The sequence below is a fragment of the Gobius niger genome (assembly GCF_951799975.1).
Source record: "Gobius niger genome assembly, chromosome: 4".
Classification (NCBI taxonomy): Eukaryota; Metazoa; Chordata; class Actinopteri; order Gobiiformes; family Gobiidae; genus Gobius; species Gobius niger.
The window spans coordinates 1,009,505-1,033,726 of record NC_136855.1 but is presented as its reverse complement, the minus strand read 5'-3'; the positions used below and the strand labels follow the sequence as shown (position 1 = coordinate 1,033,726).

Genomic DNA, 24,222 nt, shown 5'->3' with positions numbered 1-24,222 from the left:
TCATGCGGGAGTTAAGAGGTTAAGAGAACAGCTGCTACAAAGCTCTGGTGTCTCCCGAACAAGAAAGTTGTAGGACCCTCCAGAGGCTGCAGTTGTGCATAAACCTTCTATCCGGCCTCAGTGGCTCAGAAATACATGAGGACTCATTTTCAAACAGTCTTGTTCACTGATGAGGCCGTGTTGCCCTGGATGGTCAGATGGATGGAGTAGTGGATGGTTGGTGAATGGCCACAATGTCCCAACAAGGCTGTGACGTCAGTAAGGAGGGGGCGGAGTCATGTTTTAGGCCAGAATCATGGGGAGAGAGCTGGTCGGCCCCTTTAGGATCCCTGAAGGTGTGAAAATGACCTCTTTCTGACTGACCACTTTCTTCTATGCTACAAAAAGAAGAGCCGTGTTTTCCCGAAAATCATCTTCATGCATGACATCGCACCATGTCCTGCTGTAAAGAAAACCTCTGCATCACTGGCTGCTATGGGCATAAAAGGAGAGAAACTCATGATGTGGAACCCCTCCTCCCCTGACCTCAGCCCTATTGAGAACCTTTGGAGCCTCAAGCAAAACTTCTATGAGGGTGGGAGGCAGTTTCCATCCAAACAGCAGATCTGGGAGGTTATTCTGACATCCTGCAAAGAAATCCAAGCAGAAACTCTCCACAAACTCACAAGTTTAATGGATTTAAGAATTTTGAAGCTGCTCAAAGAAGCTCCTATGGTAAAATACAACTGTTTTTTGATTGAAATAGTTTTTGATTTCAGTAAATATGACCTCCTGGTGCTGCAGATTCAACAAATGACCATTTTCAGTTAATTACAAGCTTTAAAATGTATTGAAACGATGATTTGCATAATAATTTGGAACGTGGTGTAAATAAATAAATCAATAAATGGTGGTGAACAAACCCGTCCTCAGCTCCGTCCAAACCGGTGGCACCAAACTCTCAGCCCTGTAATCTATTGCTCCGAACGCAGACGGCTAAAAACAGAGCGCTTTATTAATTACCCGATAACGCGGCGCCGTCCTGGCTGACACTGAACCTTCCGACTGGCGGTGACGGCGAGCGGCGCCGCGGGCCTCGCTCCCGCACACACGGCCGCAGATTAATAACCAGAAGTAGGACGTGCTGCGAGAGATGTTCCTCCTCCTGGGGAACGTCAGGGCCTATTTCCAGACGCGTCAAACCTGGGAACGCCGCGGCCGAGCCTTCATTTAAAAAGAGGAAACGCCGGCGCTAATCCTGCAGACATCGTCCAAGACCAGAGGGGACTCCATCAATCGTGTCGTCCTTCTCCGCGCCGGAGCCGGGCTGAGGTTAATTACTCGGCGTTCCGGCGTGGACAGTGCGCTGCCGGCCGACGGGCTGCGGACTCATCCATCACACGTTCTTTCCTCAGACGGATCCGGAGGTAAAGGAGAGACTCGGAACGAAGAGAGCGACCTCTCAGAGCGGCGGCGCTAACGGGCTAACGGGAGGACAGGAGCCGGTCAGGAGGTTCTCCAGGAAGATCCGGGCGGGAAGTGAGGGCTGCAGAACGAGAGCACGAGACGAGGAACCTGTTAAAGTGTCGACCAGTGCACGACTCTGAAGGAAACGTCCTCTTGAGATTCTTAAACTTATACACGTAGCTAACCCTCTGGGACTCTTTCCCCCTCCCTATGCAGCCGATCATTTTTAACCTCTTACCACCCGCCTGAACTGAATGCATTTTCTCCACTTTGGCTAAAGTGTAAGGCCTCATTCAGTTTTTTTGCCGCCTATTTCTTTGTTTGTTTTTGCTGCACTTTCATCACCTTTTGTGTCACTTTTGTGTGGGTTTTTTTAATGCATTTTTGTCACTTTTTTGCTGCACTTTCATGACTTTTATGTTGAGTTTTTAATCACTTTTTTGCTGCACTTTTGTGGCTTTTATGTTGAGTTTTTAGTCACTTTTTTGCTGCACTTTTGTGGCTTTTTTGTTGAGTTTTTAATCACTTTTTTGCTGCACTTTTGTGACGTTTTTAGTCACTTTTTTGCTGCACTTTTGTGGCTTTTTTGTTGAGTTTTTAGTCACTTTTTTGCTGCACTTTTGTGACTTTTTTGTTGAGTTTTTAATCACTTTTTTGCTGCACTTTTGTGACGTTTTTGTTGAGTTTTTAGTCACTTTTTTGCTGCACTTTTGTGACTTTTTTGTTGAGCTTTTAATCACTTTTTTGCTGCACTTTTGTGGCTTTTTTGTTGAGTTTTTAGTCACTTTTTTGCTGCACTTTTGTGACTTTTTTGTTGAGTTTTTAATCACTTTTTTGCTGCACTTTTGTGGCTTTTTTGTTGAGCTTTTAATCACTTTTTTGCTGCACTTTTGTGACGTTTTTAGTCACTTTTTTGCTGCACTTTTGTGACGTGTTTGTTGAGTTTTTGTGGCTTTTGGCTGCACTTTCATGACTTTTATGTCGAGTTTTTAATCACTTTTTTGCTGCACTTTTGTGACTTTTTTGTTGAGTTTTTAATCACTTTTTTGCTGCACTTTTGTGACGTTTTTAGTCACTTTTTTGCTGCACTTTTGTGGCTTTTTTGTTGAGTTTTTAGTCACTTTTTTGCTGCACTTTTGTGACTTTTTTGTTGAGTTTTTAATCACTTTTTTGCTGCACTTTTGTGGCTTTTTTGTTGAGCTTTTAATCACTTTTTTGCTGCACTTTTGTGACGTTTTTAGTCACTTTTTTGCTGCACTTTTGTGGCTTTTTTGTTGAGTTTTTAATCACTTTTTTGCTGCACTTTTGTGGCTTTTTTGTTGAGTTTTTAATCACTTTTTTGCTGCACTATTGTGGCGTTTATGTTGAGTTTTTAATCACTTTTTTGCTGCACTTTTGTGACGTTTATGTTGAGTTTTTAATCACTTTTTTGCTGCACTTTTGTGGCTTTTTTGTTGAGTTTTTAATCACTTTTTTGCTGCACTTTTGTGGCTTTTTTGTTGAGTTTTCAATCACTTTTTTGCTGCACTTTTGTGACGTTTTTGTTGAGTTTTTAATCACTTTTTTGCTGCACTTTTGTGACTTTTTGTTGAGTTTTTAATCACTTTTTTGCTGCACTTTTGTGACTTTTTGTTGAGTTTTTAATCACTTTTTTGCTGCACTTTTGTGACGTTTTTGTTGAGTTTTTAATCACTTTTTTGCTGCACTTTTGTGACGTTTTTGTTGAGTTTTTAGTCACTTTTTTGCTGCACTTTTGTGACTTTTTTGTTGAGTTTTTAATCACTTTTTTGCTGCACTTTTGTGGCTTTTTTGTTGAGCTTTTAATCACTTTTTTGCTGCACTTTTGTGACGTTTTTAGTCACTTTTTTGCTGCACTTTTGTGGCTTTTTTGTTGAGTTTTTAGTCACTTTTTTGCTGCACTTTTGTGACGTTTTGTTGAGTTTTTAATCACTTTTTTGCTGCACTTTTGTGGCTTTTTTGTTGAGTTTTTAATCACTTTTTTGCTGCACTTTTGTGGCGTTTATGTTGAGTTTTTAATCACTTTTTTGCTGCACTTTTGTGACGTTTATGTTGAGTTTTTAATCACTTTTTTGCTGCACTTTTGTGGCTTTTTTGTTGAGTTTTTAATCACTTTTTTGCTGCACTTTTGTGGCTTTTTTGTTGAGTTTTTAATCACTTTTTTGCTGCACTTTTGTGGCTTTTTTGTTGAGTTTTCAATCACTTTTTTGCTGCACTTTTGTGGCTTTTTTGTTGAGTTTTTAATCACTTTTTTGCTGCACTTTTGTGACGTTTTTGTTGAGTTTTTAATCACTTTTTTGCTGCACTTTTGTGACTTTTTGTTGAGTTTTTAATCACTTTTTTGCTGCACTTTTGTGACGTTTTTGTTGAGTTTTTAATCACTTTTTTGCTGCACTTTTGTGACGTTTTTGTTGAGTTTTTAATCACTTTTTTGCTGCACTTTTGTGACTTTTTTGTTGAGTTTTTAATCACTTTTTTGCTGCACTTTTGTGACTTTTTTGTTGAGTTTTTAATCACTTTTTTGCTGCACTTTTGTGATGTTTTTGTTGAGTTTTTAATCACTTTTTTGCTGCACTTTTGTGACGTTTTTAATCACTTTTTTGCTGCACTTTCATGACTTTTTTGTTGAGTTTTTGTGGCTTTTAGCTGCACTTTTGTGGCTTTTTCCTCCCGCTCTTGTCACTTTTTGAAATGTGTTTTCATCCTTGTTTTTGTCTCAATGTTTCAACAAGCTTTTAGATTCGGGTAAAGCCAAACTGGAGACAATGTGCTCAGTTTCAGGTGGAGGTTAAGAGGTTAAAACAAAAACCTGCAGTAAAGCGTCTTCATACAGAGGAAGGTTCCACCACAACGCTGTTCCACATGAAGCTACAGTAAACTTAAACTGAGATCTGTTCTTACCTGAGCTTAGACGAGTTCATGTGTACCTGTCTGGTCGTTTTTGTTGCTACTTTGATCATTTTTATCAAGAAGCTTTTAGATTTGGGTAAAGTCGAAGCAGAGAAAATGAGGTCCAGGTGGGAGTTAAGAGGTTAAAAGAATCATAAATGCATTTTTAATCTAATACCGACAGGTGTGCAGAGGTTCTGATGGTGCAGTGTGACGTCCATGTGGGATTTCAACACGTCACGGCTCCTCAGAGGCTTTTCTCAAACCGTGCGGGGCTTTAAACACGTGTTTATACATTTAAGACACGCATGTCCGTGTTGCAGAGACAGAGCAAACATGGCTCTTTCCGCAGGTTAACCTCTTAACTCCCGCCTGAACCGAGAGGATCTTTTTCCTCACGTCACCAGATTTTTTTTCCATCATTTTTTTGTTGGGTATTCAACTCATTTTTGTAACTTTTTTGTCATTTTTTGGTAATTTTTTTTTGGACATTTTTTTTGTCATTTTTTGTCAAATTTTTATCACATTTTTGTAATTTTTTTGTCACATTTTGTCACATTTTTTGTCATTTTTTTGGTCATTTAAAAGAAAAAAAGTGAATTTCTTGTAATTTTTTGGTCACAGTTTTATCACATTTTTTTGGACATTTTTTGTCAAATTTTTGTCATCTTTTGGTCACATTTTTTTCATTTTTTTGTCGAATTTTTATCACATTTTTGTAACTTTTTGTAATTTTTTTGTAATTTTTTTGGTCATTTAAAAAAAAAGAAGTCTTTTTTGTAATTTTTTGTCAAATTTTTTCGTCAAATTTTTATCAAATTTTGGTCATTTTTGGTCACATTTTTGCAATTTTTTTTGTTGAATTTTTATCAATTTCTTGTGACATTTTTGCCACTTTTTCATCAATTTTTCGTCACTTTTTCATCAATGTTTTCTCACTTTTTTGTCACATTTCCATCATTGTTTTCATCTCAGTTTTGTCGCTATTTTCACAGCTTTTTTCCAGAAGCTTTTGGATTGGGGTAAAGCCAAACTGGAGAGAATGTGCTCGGTTCAGGTGGGAGTTAAGGGGTTAACAGTGAGTCGGCGACAGACACCAGTTTAACACGGTGGTTTCTTTGTCTCTGCAGCTTCTCTGGTCCAAACCAACAAAGTTCACGGCGCCCCCTGTCTGTCACAGGCCAGACCCGCCTCTGTGCCTCTGCAGGAGGTTAAAGGTCAGGACTGGTCCAGGTGTTTGGGTGAGCGCTGGGCGGTAGAGGGTCATTGATGGGATTATGCTGCACTGCGGAAACTGTTGTTGCTGATGAAGCTCCAGAACTGCCCGGGCGACCTCAGAGGTTGGTGGACCTGGAGACTCGCCTCATCTCCAGGAGACGTCTCGGAGACATCTCCGTGAGCAGCAGCAACTTGAGTTTCCAGCTGGTCTCCAGGCCGGTGAGACAGTTTATGTGCATCAGTCTGAGCTGCGGAGACGGCTGAGCGCTTTGTGACCATGTCTGTGAAAGGCGCTATATAAATAAAGATCTTCTTCTTCTGAGTGTCAGTCAAAATGAGATGTTTGGAGAACCTTTACTTAAAGGGGGGTGTTATGCAAAATGGACTTTTTCCAGCTTTCCATCATGTTATTCTGTCATTCCCTCATTAAAAACATGCCTGAAGTGTTGCCTTGGCACATTCACGTATTTCTGAGTAATCTGTAAAAACTCTGATGGCGGCCATTTTAGGGATAGGTTTGCCTGAGTCCTCCTAGGAACGCCCCCACCTCCTGGAGACGCCTCCGAGCTTTCGTCACCAGCCGAGTAACCAACCACTGCTCCTCAGCAGAACCCCCTCCCCACTGATGCCACAGACAGCGTGTGGAGGGGGCGTGTCTAAAGGCTCAGAGGTTCTTAAAGAGACAGAGGCCTATTTCAAGACATTCACTACAGCCATTTTGAGAGAGACATTTTATACAAGGCAGTTATTCTAATTTACTGCATTTACAGACCAACAGAAGGTTTGTCATCATTGTAGTGTGATATAGACTGGTGCTATGGGACTGAAAAAAGCAGAACACCCCCGCTTTAAACCATCAGGAGCAGCGGCACCAGAGCGCCTTCGACTGACGGAGGTGCATTCACTGCCAGTCGGTCGTCTGATTCCTGTGATTCCTCTGATTCCTGTGATTCTTCAGGTAAAGGCCGAGGTTTGGGAGCTGCAGTGTGTTTCTGCAGACTCCATAATCACCTGAGTGCGTGTCATTAAAGCGGCGGCGCTGGGCGGTGCTGGGCGTGGCCTCCTTAGCTGGGCCGTTGAAGGTGCCCCGGCGCGGGGCTAATGCGGGGCTACGAGGGCAGAGCAGGGGACGCGCTGGTTTTAAAGTTTCATTAATCACCGCGTGGACACGTCAAAAGGCGATAATCACCTGAGTGCGGCGCGCTCGTAGAAATAGCTGCTCTCGGGGGAAATACTACCGCGCTCTTTAATTGTTTGAAGGCTCTATTTAATCTAAGATTAATTTATGCCGTTTTAAATAACTCTATGTATGATTAATATGCTGAGGAGAAATTAAAAGGAGTTAGAGGCAATTACAAGCGGAGAGCGGCCGTCAGCGCCGGAGATTAGTGATGTCCAAGCCAGATTTAAAGCGTAATCGCCGGCTCCCATTGGACGGCGCCGCCGCTGGACCGGACGGACGGACACGCGGGGACTTTCCCTTTAAACTTAATGACCCACACGTCTTAATACAAAAGTCTGTGATATGAGAGCTGTGAGCGGACATTCCCCGAGTAATGAGCCACAACACTAACTGTTGTCCAGTCAGATGGATAATAGAAGAGCAGGAACAGGACGGCCCGGTGTAGAGCGGCGGCGGCGGCGGCGGGGCCGTCATGGAGAAAATGGAACAACATTCATGTGACAGGGAGTCGCTGCTTTTACCGACTGTGCCAAAGCAAAGTCTGCAGGACAAAGAGAGAGAACAGAGAGGCAGTGCGTCTCTTTCAGGGCTGGAGACTGTTTGTAAAGTCGTGAGCTGCTCTCGTCTCCGCTGTGCGAGAGAACCGTCGCTACGACCAGAGGTTATCGTTGTTCAGGCGTTAGAGGCGTGTGCTCAGCTCAGGCCAGGGACACAGTTTCCACAGAAAAGTGCAGGGAAAGTCCTGTAACATGCAGAGTCTGACCCGCTCAGGCCTTTGCTGCTCTGACTCTGGCAGCTTTAACGCACTGACAGAGATCCTCTCTGCAGCGAGAGGAGGCTCATATATCCGACCCTTCCTGATGTCGGTCGCAGCTCGTCTTTGGTCGTACGATGGTTCTATTTTAAATCTTCGTCTGTTTCACTGTACGACCTACAATCAAACGACCAGTGACGGTTTGTCTCAGAGAGAATCGTGCAATGCGGCTTAAATTTGAAACCGTTTCGATTTTAAAGTTCTTTTAATGGTTTTTTAAATGTCTTCATGGTCTTGGTCCTTCTTATCTTCCAGAACTGCTTTTACCTTATGAACCTTCACGGCCCCTTCGCTCCTCCGGCAGGGGCCTAGTTATTCCTAAATATTACGGCCCTCGCCTCTGGAACCACCTGAGGAGGAGCTCAGGCTGAGGAGGAGCTCAGACCTGAGGAGGAGCTCAGGGCTGCAGAAAACCACAATGTTTTTAAGACCCGCCTTTTTAGTTTAGCTTAAACTGACTAATCTATTTATGTGCAGGCGTGTTGTTTAAATGTTGTAATCTGTAAAGCACTTTGTGAGACCTTTCTGTATGAAAAGTGCTTTATAAATAAAGTTTGATAGATTGATAAACATCATGAAGAGACTTTGGGCTGATTTTACTCTGACTGAGTTAAAACTAAGATGTGGAAACGACACATTAACCACTGTGTAAAGTAGGTTCTGTGGCGGCTGTGGAATTATTATTATTATAGCTTCCTCTTCCTCTTCTTCTTCTTCCTCTTCCTCTTCTTCCTCTTCTTCCCTCCCTGAAGAGATGAGTGAAGTGCGTGTCTTTATTGAAGCGCGTTTAAAGCAGCGGCACAAAGAGTAGAAGAAGCTCTTGTTAATGGACTTCCTCCCTGTCCTTGCAGCGCGGCGGCGTTTTGTGTTGTAAATGATTTCCTGCATATTTGCCGTTTCTGTGCGTCCGGATAAGTATGATGTGATTCTCCTTAAGAGCGGGGGTCGGCGGGTGAGGGGGGGGGTCGGCGGGTGAGGGCCGGTGAGGGCCGGGGGGGAGAGGGGCCGGCCCTTTTGTCCCGAGGCTGGGGCTCATCTGTCTGAAACGACAAGGGCGCTAAAAGGCTGATGAAGGCTGCCGTCTGGGGAGGGGGGGGGAGCGGGGGGGGGGGGCGTCCGTCAGTCAAGGCGCTCGCGAAAGGAATTCACCGAACAATATCAATGGAAGACTTTGCTTTTCTTGAGATGGAAATCGGTTTCCTTTGTGTGAGAGGATTCTGTGTAAAAAAAAATGTAATATGGAAACAGTCCGGTTTGTTTTGTTGGTTTACACAGTTTATATTCACTTCTACAGGAGTCAGTGGAGATGGTTTGGACTGAACTCTCTCCCCTCCCTTTGATCCGCCTCTGTATCGATCTGATCCGTGTGTTTGTCGCTCCGTGGAAGCAGTATTTTATTCAGTAATTGTAGTTTTCTCAGGAAAGTCAAATACTTCTATTAAAAATGTTTGTGTGAAGAAAAGGAGAAACAATTCAGTGAATAATCCGAGCCTGGACATGGCTATTGCTAACGGCAGAATGCTATTGCTAACGGCAGAATGCTATTGCTAACGGCAGAATGCTATTGCTAACGGCAGAATGCTATTGCTAACGGCAGAATGCTATACGTTTGTTAAGTGTGACGTCACGACTTCTCCTCCCGGTCGGAGCAGGGCGGCTAATCTGTGCTTTGTAGAGCTTTTAGCCATGTTGTTTTGCTATTTCCTTATGAAAAACACCCCCAGAGTGGTTTTTGGCTTCTTTCACACAGTTCTCAGTAATCCTCCTGAATCCCGCTCTCTGAGGCTCCGCCCTCTCCTGGAAAACCACAGAGTTGTGACACTTCATAGTTTCAAACAGGAAGAGCACAACTTCTGTAAAGCAATGTCTTACAGCCTGATTTTAATTTGTAAAACAGCTTTTTAATTATTTCTGTCGTAAGAGAGAAACAAAGAGACAAAAAAAAAAAGATGTGCCCGAGGTGCTTCCAGGTCAGCTGGGGCCAAAACCATAGACTGTAAACAAACACACCCTCTGAGCGTCACAGTGTTTGCACCGACAGCTGTGAAGAAGGAGCTCTTTCTAACCTACTCTGGACACGCCTGTTCTTTTTCTGACCTAACGATCATGTCACGGAGAAAAAGAAGCGCGTTTGGCTGCGAAGACTTTATTCACCCTTCTAAAGAAGAGGCCACTCGTCAGAAGTTGTTTTTTCTCTCCAGGATTCGCCGACTTTCACCAAAACAGTGTTTTTCTGTGACTGTCACTGATGTTTGTGAACCTTCACCAGAACCAAAGAGGATTCACTTTTAGAACCAACGCGAATCCCATAATGTTAACACCTAATGGACCAGAGCGGCAAGTCAATCACAACACGTATTAGCGTGTGTGCTAGCTTGTGTGTTAGCTTGTGTGTTAGCGTGTGTGTTAGCGTGTGTGCTAGCGTGTGTGTTAGCTTGTGTGTTAGCTTGTGTGTTAGCGTGTGTGTTAGCTTGTGTGTTAGCGTGTGTGTTAGCTTGTGTGTTAGCTTGTGTGTTAGCGTGTGTGTTAGCTTGTGTGTTAGCCTGTGTGTTAGTGTGTGTTAGCGTGTGTGTTAGTGTGTGTTAGCTTGTGTGTTAGTGTGTGTGTTAGCATGTGTTAGCGTGTGTGTTAGCGTGTGTGTTAGCGTGTGTGTTAGCTTGTGTGTTAGCTTGTGTGTTAGCTTGTGTGCTAGCATGTGTGTTAGCGTGTGTGTTAGCTTGTGTGTTAGCGTGTGTGTTAGCTTGTGTGTTAGCTTGTGTGTTAGCTTGTGTGCTAGCATGTGTGTTAGCATGTGTGTTAGCATGTGTGTTAGCTTGTGTGCTGGCTTGTGTGTTAGCGTGTGTGTTAGCTTGTGTGTTAGCTTGTGTGTTAGCGTGTGTGCTAGCATGTGTGTTAGCATGTGTGCTAGCATGTGTGTTAGCTTGTGTGCTGGCTTGTGTGTTAGCGTGTGTGTTAGCTTGTGTGTTAGCTTGTGTGTTAGCTTGTGTGCTAGCATGTGTGTTAGCATGTGTGCTAGCATGTGTGTTAGCTTGTGTGCTGGCTTGTGTGTTAGCGTGTGTGTTAGCTTGTGTGTTAGCATGTGTGTTAGCTTGTGTGTTAGCGTGTGTGTTAGCGTGTGTGTTAGCGTGTGTGTTAGCCATTTATGAAGCTGTGTTGCAGATGTCAACTCCTTAAAACTGCATCATGAAGTAACTTCCCTTATTGTTGTTCATTTATATTACGGTAAAGTATGTGCGGAGAGAGGGGGCGGAGTTAACTGAATCGAAGCGTTGTGTCTTCCGGGTTTGAAAAATACCTCCAGAAAACACTTATATTTACCACAAAAATGAGGCTCCATAGTGATAGAGGAACAATATATCATATAAATGCCTATACTTAACTTTGGAATGGCTAAAATAGCAGATACAGATCCTTTATAAACTCTTAAAAACAACATCAATGTTTCTGACTGAACCTGCTTATGTCTCAGACTCATTAGCCAAAAATGCTAAAAACGCAATATTTACAAAAGTCACTATTTCCGGGGTTAGCGTAGCTGCTGCGCCGCTAGCATTTTTGGACCGACTATAGATGAAAATGAGGCCTTAGGCTAATTCTGGCATATTTACATGTATAATGTATATTAATATGCACTGTCCCCATAATAAATAAATACATAAAATAGATTTTAGGGGCAGTTGTGGTGAACAGGTCTGAGCTCATGCTACACATTGGGACATGGAGGAACACAAATAAAACTCTGTATCGTCCCTTTAAGACCAGTGGAATCACATGATAATACAGCGCTTTACATTAAAGGCAGTTGTTTATCTTTAGATGTGTCTTTAACTCTAAACCCGCCTTAAAGGAATAGGCCACCGTTTTTACATACTAAAATATGTTCTTACCTCACTTTAGACGTGTTAATATATCCCCGTCTGGTCTTTGTCCGTGCGCTCACACATACGCAGCCTCTCCCACATGTCACATAGCTCAGAAAAAGCTCACGATAGAAGCTACCAAGCTCTTCCACGTGTTCCCTATTTAAATAAAGTTACGTGAAGTGTTTTCATGCGAAGTATATTTACACAGAAATGTAACGTGTCGATTTTATAAGCAAATAAAAAGGGGGACTATATTGTGAGGCGTAATGATACGAGGAGTAAAACGTCCGCGCAGTAACTCCTAAAGGTTATTGACGGAAGTGAGCGGGGAAGTCTTTAGGAGTTACTGCGCGGACGCTGTGCTCCTCGTATCATTACGCCTCACAATATAGTCCCCCTTTTTATCTGCTTATAAAATCGACATGTTACATTTCTGTGTAAATATACTTCGCATGAAAACACTTCACGTAACTTTATTTAAATAGGGAACACGTGGAAGAGCTTGGTAGCTTCTATCGTGAGCTTTTTTGGAGCTATGTGACATGTGGGAGAGGCTGCGTATGTGTGAGCGCACGGACAAAGACCAGACGGGGATATATTAACACGTCTAAAGTGAGGTAAGAACATATTTTAGTATGTAAAAACGGTGGCCTATTCCTTTAATGCAGCACATTTTCTCCAGTTCGACTTTACCCAAATCGAGACGTAAATGAGCAACAACAAAACAATAGTTTGTTGCTTTTCCATCACGTTTACGTAGCGTGTTTGTTGCGTGTCAGGTTTTTCTTGGCTGAGAGGTTGTGTTTGACACGTCCTCCTCCTCGTCCTCCTCCTCGTCCTCCTCCTCGTCCTCCTCCTCCTCCTCCTCCTCCCCCTCCTCCTCCTCCTCCTCCTCCTCCTCCTCCTCTGGACTCGTGTGTGTGTTTGGTGACAGACTGAGAACATGATGCATTAACAGATTCACAGTGTGGGTCAATAAGCTCTTCTGGAGTGAGAAACATGTCTGGACTCTTAAAACGCCGTCAGTCGCGCTCACATTCTGCTGCTGAATATTTAAAGGCCTCGTGTCTCTGTGGGGAGAGAGACTGTGGGCCTCTCTGACCGGCCCAGCGTGGTCACCATAACAAAACCTCAAACTCCAGAATCAAACTCGAGACTGATTTCGATCCGCGGCAAATAAATAAAGCAGGAAACTCGTGTGTCTGTTTCATTTGTTTTCTCGAATCAAATGTTTTGCATTTTCAGCTGCGACGTTCACAGTAAAATGATAAAACGATGCTTTAACCTCTTAACTCCCGCCTGAACCGAGAGCATTTCCTCCAGTTCAGCTTTACCCAAATCCTGTAGGCCAGTGTAACGCCTCATTTGAAAGCTAAGATCTACAAAACTCATCTAAATTGATCTTTTTCCTCACGTCATCATTTTTTTCCATCTTTTTTGGGGGGTGTTCAACTCATTTTTGTAACTTTTTTGTCATTTTTTTTAATCAATTTTTTGTCTGGTTTTTTTTGTCATTTTTTGTCACATTTTCTGTCATTTTTTGGGTCATTTTTTTTAAATCTTTTTTTTTTCTTTTTTGGGTCATTTTTTGTCATTTTTTGTCAATTTTTTGTCTCTTTTGTCAAAATTTTTAGTCATTTTTTGGTCATTTTTTTGGTCATTTTTTGGTCATTTTTTGGTCATTTTTTGGGTCATTTTTTGGGTCATTTTTTTTAATCATTTATTTTTCTTTTTTGGCTAATTTTTTGTCATTTTTGTCATTTTTTTTGTCTCTTTTGTCACATTTTTGGTCATTTTTTGGTCATTTTTTGGGTCATTTTTGTCATTTTTCGTCACTTTTTTGTCAAAGATTTCTCACTTTTTTGTCACATTTCCATCATTGTTTTCGTCTCACAACTTTTCACAGCTTTTTTCCAGAAGCTTTTGGACTGGGGTGAAGCCAAACTGGAGAAATGTGCTTGGTTCAGGTGGGAGTTCAGGGGTTAACTGTCTTCTGCGCTCAGACCATCAGCAGGACTGGAGTTAAACTGACGAGGGGAAGGTCCACCTTTGCAGCAGCAAACACAAGGCATATTCAAACTCTGCAGGAGAGTTGGAGCTCAGCAGATGATGTCCAGATGTCCAGATAAATGGTAAATGGTCTCATCTTATAAAGTGCTTTTCCACCTACATTAGGCACTCAAAGCGCTTTACAGCAAGGATCCACTCACCCATTCACACTCTCATTCAAACACCAATGTGCGCAGACACTGGGGGCAATGTGGATGAAGTGTCTTGCCCAGTGGCCGCCGGCTGCTCTGCTTTATGCCCACGACACTGGGGGCCGACATTGCTGTACCTCAATATCACCACTAGGCCCCCATTGAAAAGCATTTGAGTTTAGACACGTTAAAAACAACTTTAACGCCTGGTTTCTATGTTTTCAACACTAGACTCGGCTGATCTTCCTCCTGAGATAACGCTGGGTTAATCACAATTTAAGAAACCAGGCTGGTTTTTGTAAGAAGAATTTTAGAAATCTCATACTTAATGAGGCTCGGACTGTTAGCATTGGAGCAGCGCGAGCTACACGTCACACAAGGGCCGAGTCTACGGTGAAGATCCCGCCCTTATGCCCTTTTTAGGAACATGCTTCATCAGAGCTGGGGAGGAGGAGTCTGTAAATCCTCCATGACTTCCCCCTCGACCGTGGTCATTATGGTAAACGGGGAGGAGCAGAGGACGTCCATTATTTTTACAGTCTGTGGTCTTGCAGTGTACACTTTCAGGAGGTGGGAATCGAACCCCCGACCTTCCGATCATGAGACGACCCGCTCTACCATCTGCACCACTGTCGCCCCCATGTCCAGATGTCCACGAGGAGACACTGAAGGGACTCCCCCCCCCCCCCCCCCCACAGCCCTCAGGTTAGTGCTAGATGGTCTGCTCCGGAGGGACAGTCTGCTGTGAAAACGTGAGATATCATGACATACATTAAGGTTAGGGCCAGGGAAATGGTTAACCTCTTAACTCCCGCCTGAACCCAGAGGATCTTTTTCCTCACGTCTTCAGATTTTTTTTCCAACATTTTTTAGTTGGGTATTCAACTCATTTTTGTAACTTTTTTGTAATTTATCACATTTTTGTCATTTTTTTTCCGTCATTTTTTTCGTCAATTTTTTCATCCATTTTTAATCAATTTTTTGTCACATTTTTGACATTTTTCTGTCAATTTTTTTTAATACATTTTTTGATTTTTTTTTGTCACATTTTTTGTCATTTTTTCGTCAATTTCTTGTGACATTTTTGCCACTTTTTCATACATTTTTCATCACTTTTTGTCAATGTTTTCTCACTTTTTTGTCACATTTCCATCATTGTTTTGTTGCTATTTTCTCACCTTTTTTCCAGAAGCTTTTGGATTGGGGTAAAGCCAAACTGGAGAAAATGTGCTCGGTTCAAGTGGGAGTTAAGGGGTTAACCTTAAGGATTAGGGTTAGGATTAGGATTATTTGCATTTTTAGACAAACCAACTCATAAATCTATACAAACTCACAGCAGACCGTCCCTCCGGAGCATACGATCTAGCGCTAACCCAGCCCTCATTGGCTTGTTGCACAATGTGGCTACGCTAGTTCCTCTGAGCTGAAGGTGTGGGCGCTAGTACTTCCTGTTTGTATTCATTTCCATTAAGATTAGCTTAGACTCGTTCGAATCATCGCATTTCCTAGAGATTCTGTGGTGGATGTGAGTTCCTGGTAGACGATCACTTCCTGCAGGTTAACGAGTTGCTGTACAGTGTAAATATTTCAGTGGAGGAGACGTCTATGTTTATAAGGATCAGTGAGTTTGTCTTGAAGCTAAAGGCTAACATTCATTTCATGCATTATACAATTTGAAATAGTGCCTCAAATATAAATTAATACTTAAATTTTTTTAGCGCTATATATTTTTACTCCATTTTTTAGAGCACGTTAGCCTTTAGCTTCAAGACAAGCTATCAATCCTTTATGATCACAGGCGTCTCCTCTGAACTCGCTACATCCTACACACAGTAAATGATCATCTACCAGAAACTCACCAACTCGCCCACCACGTAACCTTTAGAAAATATGATTATTATCCGAGGTCCGAGCCAGAGGTCACATTAACCGAAAATTCTCCGTCATTTACGGAATATTTTTTACTTTGACGGAAAATTTCAAAGGCCGTCCGTCATTTTGAAGGATTGAAAATCAGGCCGTAACGAAAATGAAGATGCAGCTCTGCTGTTTTTCATAACGTGCGGGGCTCTCGCTCTCTCTAAAGTTTCACACCGCGTCTTGTCTTGGATGAGCTCTTACCCCCAGATTCCACATTCTCCGTGCTCGCCCCGCTCCGCTCCGTTCCATTCCGCCCCGACCTCCGCAGCAAATGCGTTGCTATGTTGAACGTTCAGAAACATTCCACATCGTCCACTCCGCTCCGAGGGGCCTGTGTCGCCTTTCCGCCTCTCCGCCTCGCCACGATAAAAATACGGATCAACCCTATTTTCAGGTCCGTCTGCGCCGCGTCAGCTCCGGCCGGATCAAGCTCCACAGTTCAGATGCACCAAACGGGAAAGAGAACGACAACAATATCCGTATTTTCAAAGTAAATTCCCTCCGAGCGGACTTTATTTTAACGAAAATGTCACTATTTCACACAAAGTGACCTCGATAATTCCCTCTGGGGAGTTTGTTATCACAAAAACAATCACACGACCCGGTTAAGCTTCTGTTGCTTTCGTTCACGTAACTTTTTTCCTGCCTCTCTCTCCCTCGCGCAGGAGGGGGGGGAGGGGGGGCACAGGCTTCATGCTTCAACGCGGTACAGCTCGCATGCTCATAAACAGCTGTTTATTATTTTATTGGGAGGTTTATTTCTCAAAGTCGTTGCTTTGTGCGCGTGCTCCTCGTGGAGCTGGAGCACTGGCGGAGACGACCGGGGCGGGCTGAAGCGGAGACAGTGGGCGTTGATGTCGCAGCCGTTCGGAGTCGGGGCGGAGCGGAGTGGAGCTGAGCGCACAGGCGGATGATGTGGAATCCCGGGGTTACAAGTTGTATCACTGCCTCGCTCGCTAACTTTCCTAACAACAACACGGGGAAGAAAACCACGATGCAAACGCGGTTAAAGGCAAATAATATCCTTCCCATGTGGAGCCGCTCTTCTCACGTCAGTCTCAGAGCGAGCTCATCTATGCCCCAAAAATCCAAATAATAAGCTCCACTTTACATTTGTATGAGCGTAATCTGAGCCTGATGTTGATGAGCAGGTGACTCTGAAAGACTGTTCAGATCGGGTTTATTTATCCTGCAATCTCACATTTTTACTAACATTAATAATATGCAGCCTGTATATGTAATCATGTATTTAAAAAAAAACAAAAAACGCTTATGGATTAATTCATGAAGGATAAAATTTGCTAATGACGGATTTTTTTCAACCCTGTCCTTAAAAATGAAGGAGAGAAAATTATCCCGAGCGAAACCACTGGTCCGAGCTCATCTCTGTAGGAAAAGAACACAGGGTTAGCGCTAGATTGTATGCTGCGGAGGGACGGTCTGCTGTGAGTTTGTATAGATCTATGAGTTGGTTTGTCTAAAAATACAAATAATCCTAATCCTTAAGGTTAACCCCTTAACTCCCACCTGAACCGAGCACATTTTCTCCAGTTTGGCTTTACCCCAATCCAAAAGCTTCTGGAAAAAAGCTGTGAAAATAGCGATAAAACAATGATGGAAATGTGACAAAAAAGTGAGAAAACATTGACAAAAAAAGTGACGAAAAATTTATGAAAAAGTGGCAAAAATGTCACAAAAATGTCACAAAAAATGGACAAAAAATGGATACAAAATGGACCAAAAAATGTAAAAAATGTGACAAAAAAATGATTAAAAATTGACGAAAAAATGTCAAAAATGTGACAATTTGTGACAAAAAAATGACAAAAATGTGACAAAAAAAGTGACAAAAAATTGATTAAAAATGGACGAAAAAATGACAAAAATGTGACAAAAAATTACAAAAAATCGATTAAAAAAAATGTCAAAAATGTGGCAAAAAATGTATTAAAAATGGACGAAAAATGACAAAAATGTGATAAAAAATGACAAAAAAGTTACTAAAATGAGTTGAACACCCAACCAAAAAATGTTGGAAAAAAAATCTGAAGACGTGAGGAAAAAGATCCTCTCGGTTCAGGCGGGAGTTAAGAGGTGAACCATTTCCCTGGCCCTAACCTTCATTTGTGTCATGATATCTCACGTTTCCACAGCAGACTGTCCCTCCGGAGCAGACCATCTAGCGCTAACCAGAACACAGACAGGAAGTACTAGCGCTCACAGCTTCAGGTCAGAGGAACTAGCATAGCCACACCGCGCAACAAGGGTTAGCGCTAGATCGTACGCTCCGGAGGGACGGTCTGCTGTGGAAACGTGAGATATCATGACACAAATGAAGGTTAGGGCCAGGGAAATGGTTCACCTCTTAACTCCCGCCTGAACCCAGAGGATCTTTTTCCTCACGTCTTCAGATTTTTTTTCCATCATTTTTTTTGTTGGGTATTCATTTTTGTAACTTTTTTGTCATTTTTTTGTCACATTTTTGTCATTTTTTGTCATTTTTTTGTCATTTTTTTGTCAATTTTTTGTCACATTTTTATCAATTTTTTGTCAATTTTTTAATCACATTTTAGTCACATTTTTGTCATTTTTTTGTCATTTTTTTGTCAATTTTTTGTCACATTTTTATCAATTTTTTGTCAATTTTTTAATCACATTTCAGTCACATTTTTGTCATTTTTTTGTAATTTTTTGTCACATTTTTGTCATTTTTTCGTCCATTTTTAATCAATTTTTTGTCACTTTTTTTGTCACATTTTTGTCATTTTTTCGTCAATTTTTAATCATTTTTTTGTCACATTTTTTACATTTTTTTGTCCATTTTGTATCCATTTTTTGTGACATTTTTGCCACTTTTTCAAACATTTTTCATCACTTTTTTTGTCAATGTTTTCTCACTTTTTTGTCACATTTCCATCATTGTTTTGTTGCTATTTTCACACCTTTTTTCCCAGAAGCTTTTGGATTGGGGTAAAGCCAAACTGGAGAATATGTGCTCGGTTCAGGTGGGAGTTAAGGGGTCAACCTTAAGGATTAGGATTATTTGTATTTTTAGACAAACCAACTCATAGATCTATACAAACTCACAGCAGACGATCTAGCGCTAACCCAAGCCAATTCCCCGGCTTCAGTCACTCCGCCTCACACACGACCCGCCGCGCTTTAGACCATTCGAAAAACTTGAATCAAAGCTCCCGCTCGACGCCACTGAAATCATGATCGTGCTTTGTCAAAGTTCCCGTGGCGGCGAGTTCACGCGGGGCCGCACTCGAGCCGTGTTTCCGTGCGTCTCATTGGAGTTAACCACACATTCATCCTGCTCATAAACACAGGCTGAAGGAGCTCCGCAAAAACACAGCCAAGGCTCCGCACGCGCTCATTACCGCCAATGTTTTAAAAACTCCTTGACCAAAAAACCTCCGCGTCTTGTTGAAGCGCCGGCTCAGTCACAGAGGTAAATGAGGATTAATTGGAACGGCGCGGTGGAATGCCGGTATCTGATGGCGGCGGCGGGGCTTTGTGCACTTACCATGAGGTTATTGGGGGCAGGTCGCTCTTTGGGCTGCCGCTTCATACTGAAAACAAAAGGCAAAGTCGTCAGTATTCAGGCTTTGTGCGGCGGCTCATTCACGCCCGGCCCTGGTGTTTGTCGCCGACGACAAAAAGCGCTGATTTGACTTATTATTAAGTTAATTATCAAAACAGTTTGGCAGATTCGACCTTCCCGCTTTGATCAAATACGTCGAACTTTTACAGACGCTGCAGGAGAACGGGTTTAAAGTAGAGACGTCGATGTGAAACTTTGGCTCAACATTAGAGACGTGAATATGAACTGCAAGATTTATGTTTTCATATATAATTAAAGGGATGTTTCAGGATGTTTGACGTAGGGCCTCATTTCCTGGTTATCCAGAGTGTTGCTGGTACCTGGAAGTATTGTTTTTTGTAATTCATGCAGTTCTTATGTTTGAAGAGTTTCATGGCGCTAGGCTAGTGCAAGGCTAGTGCATTTCTATGGTATCAGCTAGCCTGCATTAACCTCTTAACTCCCGCCTGAACCGAGAGGATCTTTTTCCTCACGTCATCAGATTTTTTTTCCATCATTTTTTTTTGTTGGTGTTCAACTCATTTTTGTAACTTTTTTGTCATTTTTTGTCAATTTTTTTTATTTTTTGGGTCAAATTTTTATCACATTTATTGTCACATTTTTGTCATTTTTTGTCGCATTTTTTTAAACAAATTTGTATCATTTTTTGGCACATTTTTGTCATTTTTTTGTAAATTTTTTAATCACATTTTTGTCAAATTTATATCACATTTTTGCTACTTTTTCATCCATTTTTCGTCACTTTTCATCAATGTTTTCTCACTTTTTTGTCACATTTCCATCATTGTTTTCGTCTCAGTTTTGTTGCTATTTTCACAGCTTTTTTCCCAGAAGCTTTTGGATTGAGGTAAAGCCAAACTGGAGAAAATGTGCTCGGTTCAGGTGGGAGTTAAGGGGTTTCCTGGGACGGCCCCGTTCGAGCACCGTGTATATTGTTCGGGACTTTAGCATTCAGATAACCTGTGTTTAGAAATTGTAATTGTTATAGGGAATAAATCTTCTTTGACTAAAGCTACTGAATCCTGGTGGTTTCTCCTCGGACCTTGGGATCAACGAACACGCTGGCGAGACCTTTTTGATACTTTAATATTTTAAACGTAACTGTTTAACCTCTTGACTCCCACCTGAACCGAGAGGATCTTTTCCTCACATCATCACATTTTTTTTCCATCATTTTTTTGTTGGGCATTCAACTCATTTTTGTAACTTTTTTGTCATTTTTTGTCATTTTTTGTCACTTTTGTCACATTTTTTTTCTTTTTTCTTTCGGTCATTTTTTGTAATTTTTTTGTTAAATTTTAATCACATTTTTGTCATTTTTGTCACATTTTTATCACATTTTGTCACATTTTTGTCACATTTTTGTCTTTTTTTGTAATTTTTTTGTCAATTTTTTGTGACATTTTTGCTACTTTTTCATCAATTTTTTATCACATTTTTGTCACATTTTTGTCATATTTTTGTCATTTTTTGTCAATTTTTTATCACATTTTTTGTCACATTTTTGTAATTTTTTGTAACAGTTTTGTAATTTTTATCAATTTTTTGTCAATTTTTTTGTCAATTTCTTGTGACATTTTTGTGATATATTTTCCCCCTTTTTCATCAATTTTTCGTCACTTTTTTGTCACATTTCCATCATTGTTTTCGTCTCAGTTTTGTTTCTATTTTCCCACCTTCTTTCCAGAAGCTTTTGGATTGGGGTAAAACCAAACTGGAGAACATGTGCTCTGTTCAGGTGGGAGTTAAGGGTTAAATGTGTTTAAATTGATCTTATGGAGTCAGATCTTATGTAAATCTAGAGTTTTAATATTCCCTGTGAAATCGGCCACACGTTTCACCTGCAGCGTCTCGGCCTCACACACAAAAGACCGATGGTGATTCACACAAAGACTGGACGCCTCTGACCGTGAGCCCAGAGTCCTGCCTGACCTGCTGACTGGACGAGCAAGAGGATAATCTCCGTGGCTTAACTCTCCGTGTTTAACTTTCTGAAGTGTGCCGGGCCCGGGAGGCGGCGGGAGGCGGCGCGAGGCGACTCACGCTGAGCAAACACCGTCTAATAAATGATTGTGAAAACCGGAGCGGCTTTTTATCCACTTTGGAAAGAGCAGCGTAACCACAGCGCATTAACGCACAAAAGCACGCGCACTTGACTCGATCCGCCGCCGCCTTTTCTCTTCCGACAATAATAGGCTCAGCTCATGTAACCCCGGCATTATTTATCAATTATTTAGGCTGAATGTGGAGCCGCGGGGCCGTCCTCAAAAGTCTTTCCACAGAATAAAGAACAGAGCGATCTTGTGGAGGAGGAGCCCATTAGCATTGTTCACGCCACAATCACTGCCGGCTTCATTGTGACGCTCGGATGTTAAGTATTCACCCGGGCCCCATACAAGTACACACAATACGTCACTTAAAATACAGTTGTGTGTCTGCGTAGAGTAAATATGCTCCATTTCATTCCTTTGATTTATTTTATTTGATCAGGGACAATGAAGAAAAGATAAACTGCCTTTAACAATGATTCAAGTTTCCACCTGCAGGACCCGGGCACGTTCACATTTAGCTTTATTTATTAGTGTTACAACAGAGAGAGGGCGGCACTTTTGTAACTGGGCACAGGTCAAATATCAAGTCATCGGGCCTCACGACACGCTCTTAAAGGGATGTTTCAGGATTTTTGACATAGGGCCTCATTTCCTAGTTATAGTTATAGGAGATATTTGTTTTGTAATTCATGCAGTTCTTATGTTTGAAGGGTTTAGTGGTGCTAGGCTAATGCTAGGCTAGTGCATGTCTATGGTATCAGCTAGCCTGCATTCAAACAATGTGACCCGCTCCACAGAGCACCTGAGGCAAATCACTTATAACACCAGACTAACCATATAAATGTCTGTGTCCATAGAATCATTTAAAAGAGCTTATATTTGAGCAGCATCAGTTTCGTGGTTGTATAAGCTATGCAGCGGCGGAGTGATCTGAGAGAAAATAGTCCCTCACAATGGGATCGTTCATGTGATGCAGGTCAGTTATATTCCAAACATTAGACATTTATATGGTTAGTCTGGTGTTATAAGTGATTTGCCTCAGGTGCTCTGTGGAGCGGGTCACACTGTTTTTAATCCCTTAACTCCCACCTGAACCGAGGACTTTTTCTCCAGTTTGGCTTTACCCCAATCCAAAAGCTTCTGGGAAAAAGGGGTGAAAATAGCAACAAAACTGAGACGAAAACAATGATGGAAATGTGACAAAAAAGTGACGAAAAATTGATGAAAAAGTGGCAAAAATGTCACAAAAAATGGACAAAAAAATGACAAAAATGTGACAAAAAAATGAAAAAAAAAAGACAAAAAATGACAAAAATGTGACAAAAAAGTGACAAAAACATTGACAAAAAGTGATGAAAAATTGATGAAAAAGTAGCAAAAATGTCACAAAAAAATGACAAAAAAATGTGACCAAAAAGTGACAAAAATGTGACAAAAAATGACAAAATGTGATTAAAAAAAATGACAAAAAAATGACTAAAATGTGACAAAAAATGACTAAAATGTGACAAAAAATGACAAAAATGTGACAAAAAAATGACAAAAATGTGACAAAAAAATGACAAAAAAATGTGACAAAAAAGTGACAAAAATGTGACAAAAAAATAAAAACGTGACAAAAAATGACAAAAATGTGACAAAAAAATGACAAAAATGTGATGAAAAAAAATGACAAAAAAATGACAAAAAAATGTGACAAAAACGTGACAAAGAAATGACAAAAATGTGACAAAAATGTGACAAAAACGTGACAAAAAATGACAAAAATGTGACAAAAATGTGACAAAAAATGACAAAAATGTGACAAAAAATGACAAAAAAATGTCAAAAATGTGACAAAAAAAATGACAAAAAAGTTACCAAAATGAGTTGAATACCCAACAAAAAAAATGATGGAAAAAAAATCTGATGACGTGAGGAAAAAGATCCTCTCGGTTCAGGCGGGAGTTAAGAGGTTAATGCAGGCTAGCTGATACCATAGACATGCGCTAGCCTAGCATTAGCCTAGCGCCATGAAACTCTTCAAACATAAGAACTGCATGTATTACAAAACAAAATATCTCCAGAAATCAGCAACACTCTGGATAACGAGGAGATGGAACAGGAAACCGCTTCACCAGACTGACTCATGTTCTTACCTGAGCTTAGACGAGTTGATGTGTACCTGTCTGGTCTGTGTGTGCCTCTCCCAGTATATTCCTATGGCTCCAAACGGGGGTGAAGTTTAAACGACCGAGCTCTTCCACGGACACAAAGACCAGACAGGTACGGATCAACTCGTCTAAGCTCAGAGCAGATCTCAGCCTGTAAGAACACCGGCCGGTTCCTTTAGGGAGATGTTCCTGAGCCAGGCCCAGTGTGAGAGAACATGAAAGTCAGAAGTCTTACCACTGAGTGACGAAGTGAACAAACGTCTCACTGAACTGTCCCACAGGAAGCACCGGAGGATCCTGCCAAAGACGAGACACGAACATTAAACTCACACCTTCAAATGACTTCACGTCGTTTACAAAGAAACTTTCACGGAGCCGTTTGTCATCAAGGACCAACAAACGCTTTACAAACGGAAAATAAAATCCATTATGGGAGAGTTTAAAACGCCCTTGTCCTTTAGAGAGAGAGTCTGGGAGGAAAACACATTTAACAAGAAAACATTCACTTTCCGATGATAATAATCCAGAGACGAGTTCATTCATTCAGCATTTACAAACTTTATTAGGAAGTTCTTTCATTAATGAACGGGTTTTAAATCAAACAAAAACATCGGCCTCTTTAAAGATGATTATGTCCATTATTATACTGGCATAAAACTGCGAGCAAAAATGTCACAAAAAATTGACAAAAAATTGACAAAAATGTGACAAAAATGTGATAAAAATGTGACAAAAAAAAGACAAAAAATTGACAAATAAATGACAAAAAATTGGCAAAAATGTGATAAAAATGTGACAAAAAAAGACAAAAAAAGACAAAAAAATTGACAAAATGACAAAAAAATGACAAAAAATGGAC

General features: G+C 41.3%; 1 protein-coding gene across 3 annotated transcripts in view; it reads right to left on the bottom strand.

Annotated features, from left to right (window-relative positions):
* map2k5 (mitogen-activated protein kinase kinase 5) overlaps window positions 1-24,222 on the bottom strand; it is a 118,777-nt gene that overhangs the window by 5,588 nt on the left and 88,967 nt on the right. For all 3 annotated transcript variants that reach the window (XM_079555118.1, XM_079555119.1, XM_079555120.1), the window contains 2 exons: window positions 23,599-23,660; window positions 19,082-19,127 (listed from right to left, as the gene is read on the bottom strand). In XM_079555118.1, coding sequence (XP_079411244.1) covers window positions 19,082-19,127; window positions 23,599-23,660 — 108 coding nt within the window. The remainder of the gene's footprint in view (window positions 1-19,081; window positions 19,128-23,598; window positions 23,661-24,222) is intronic.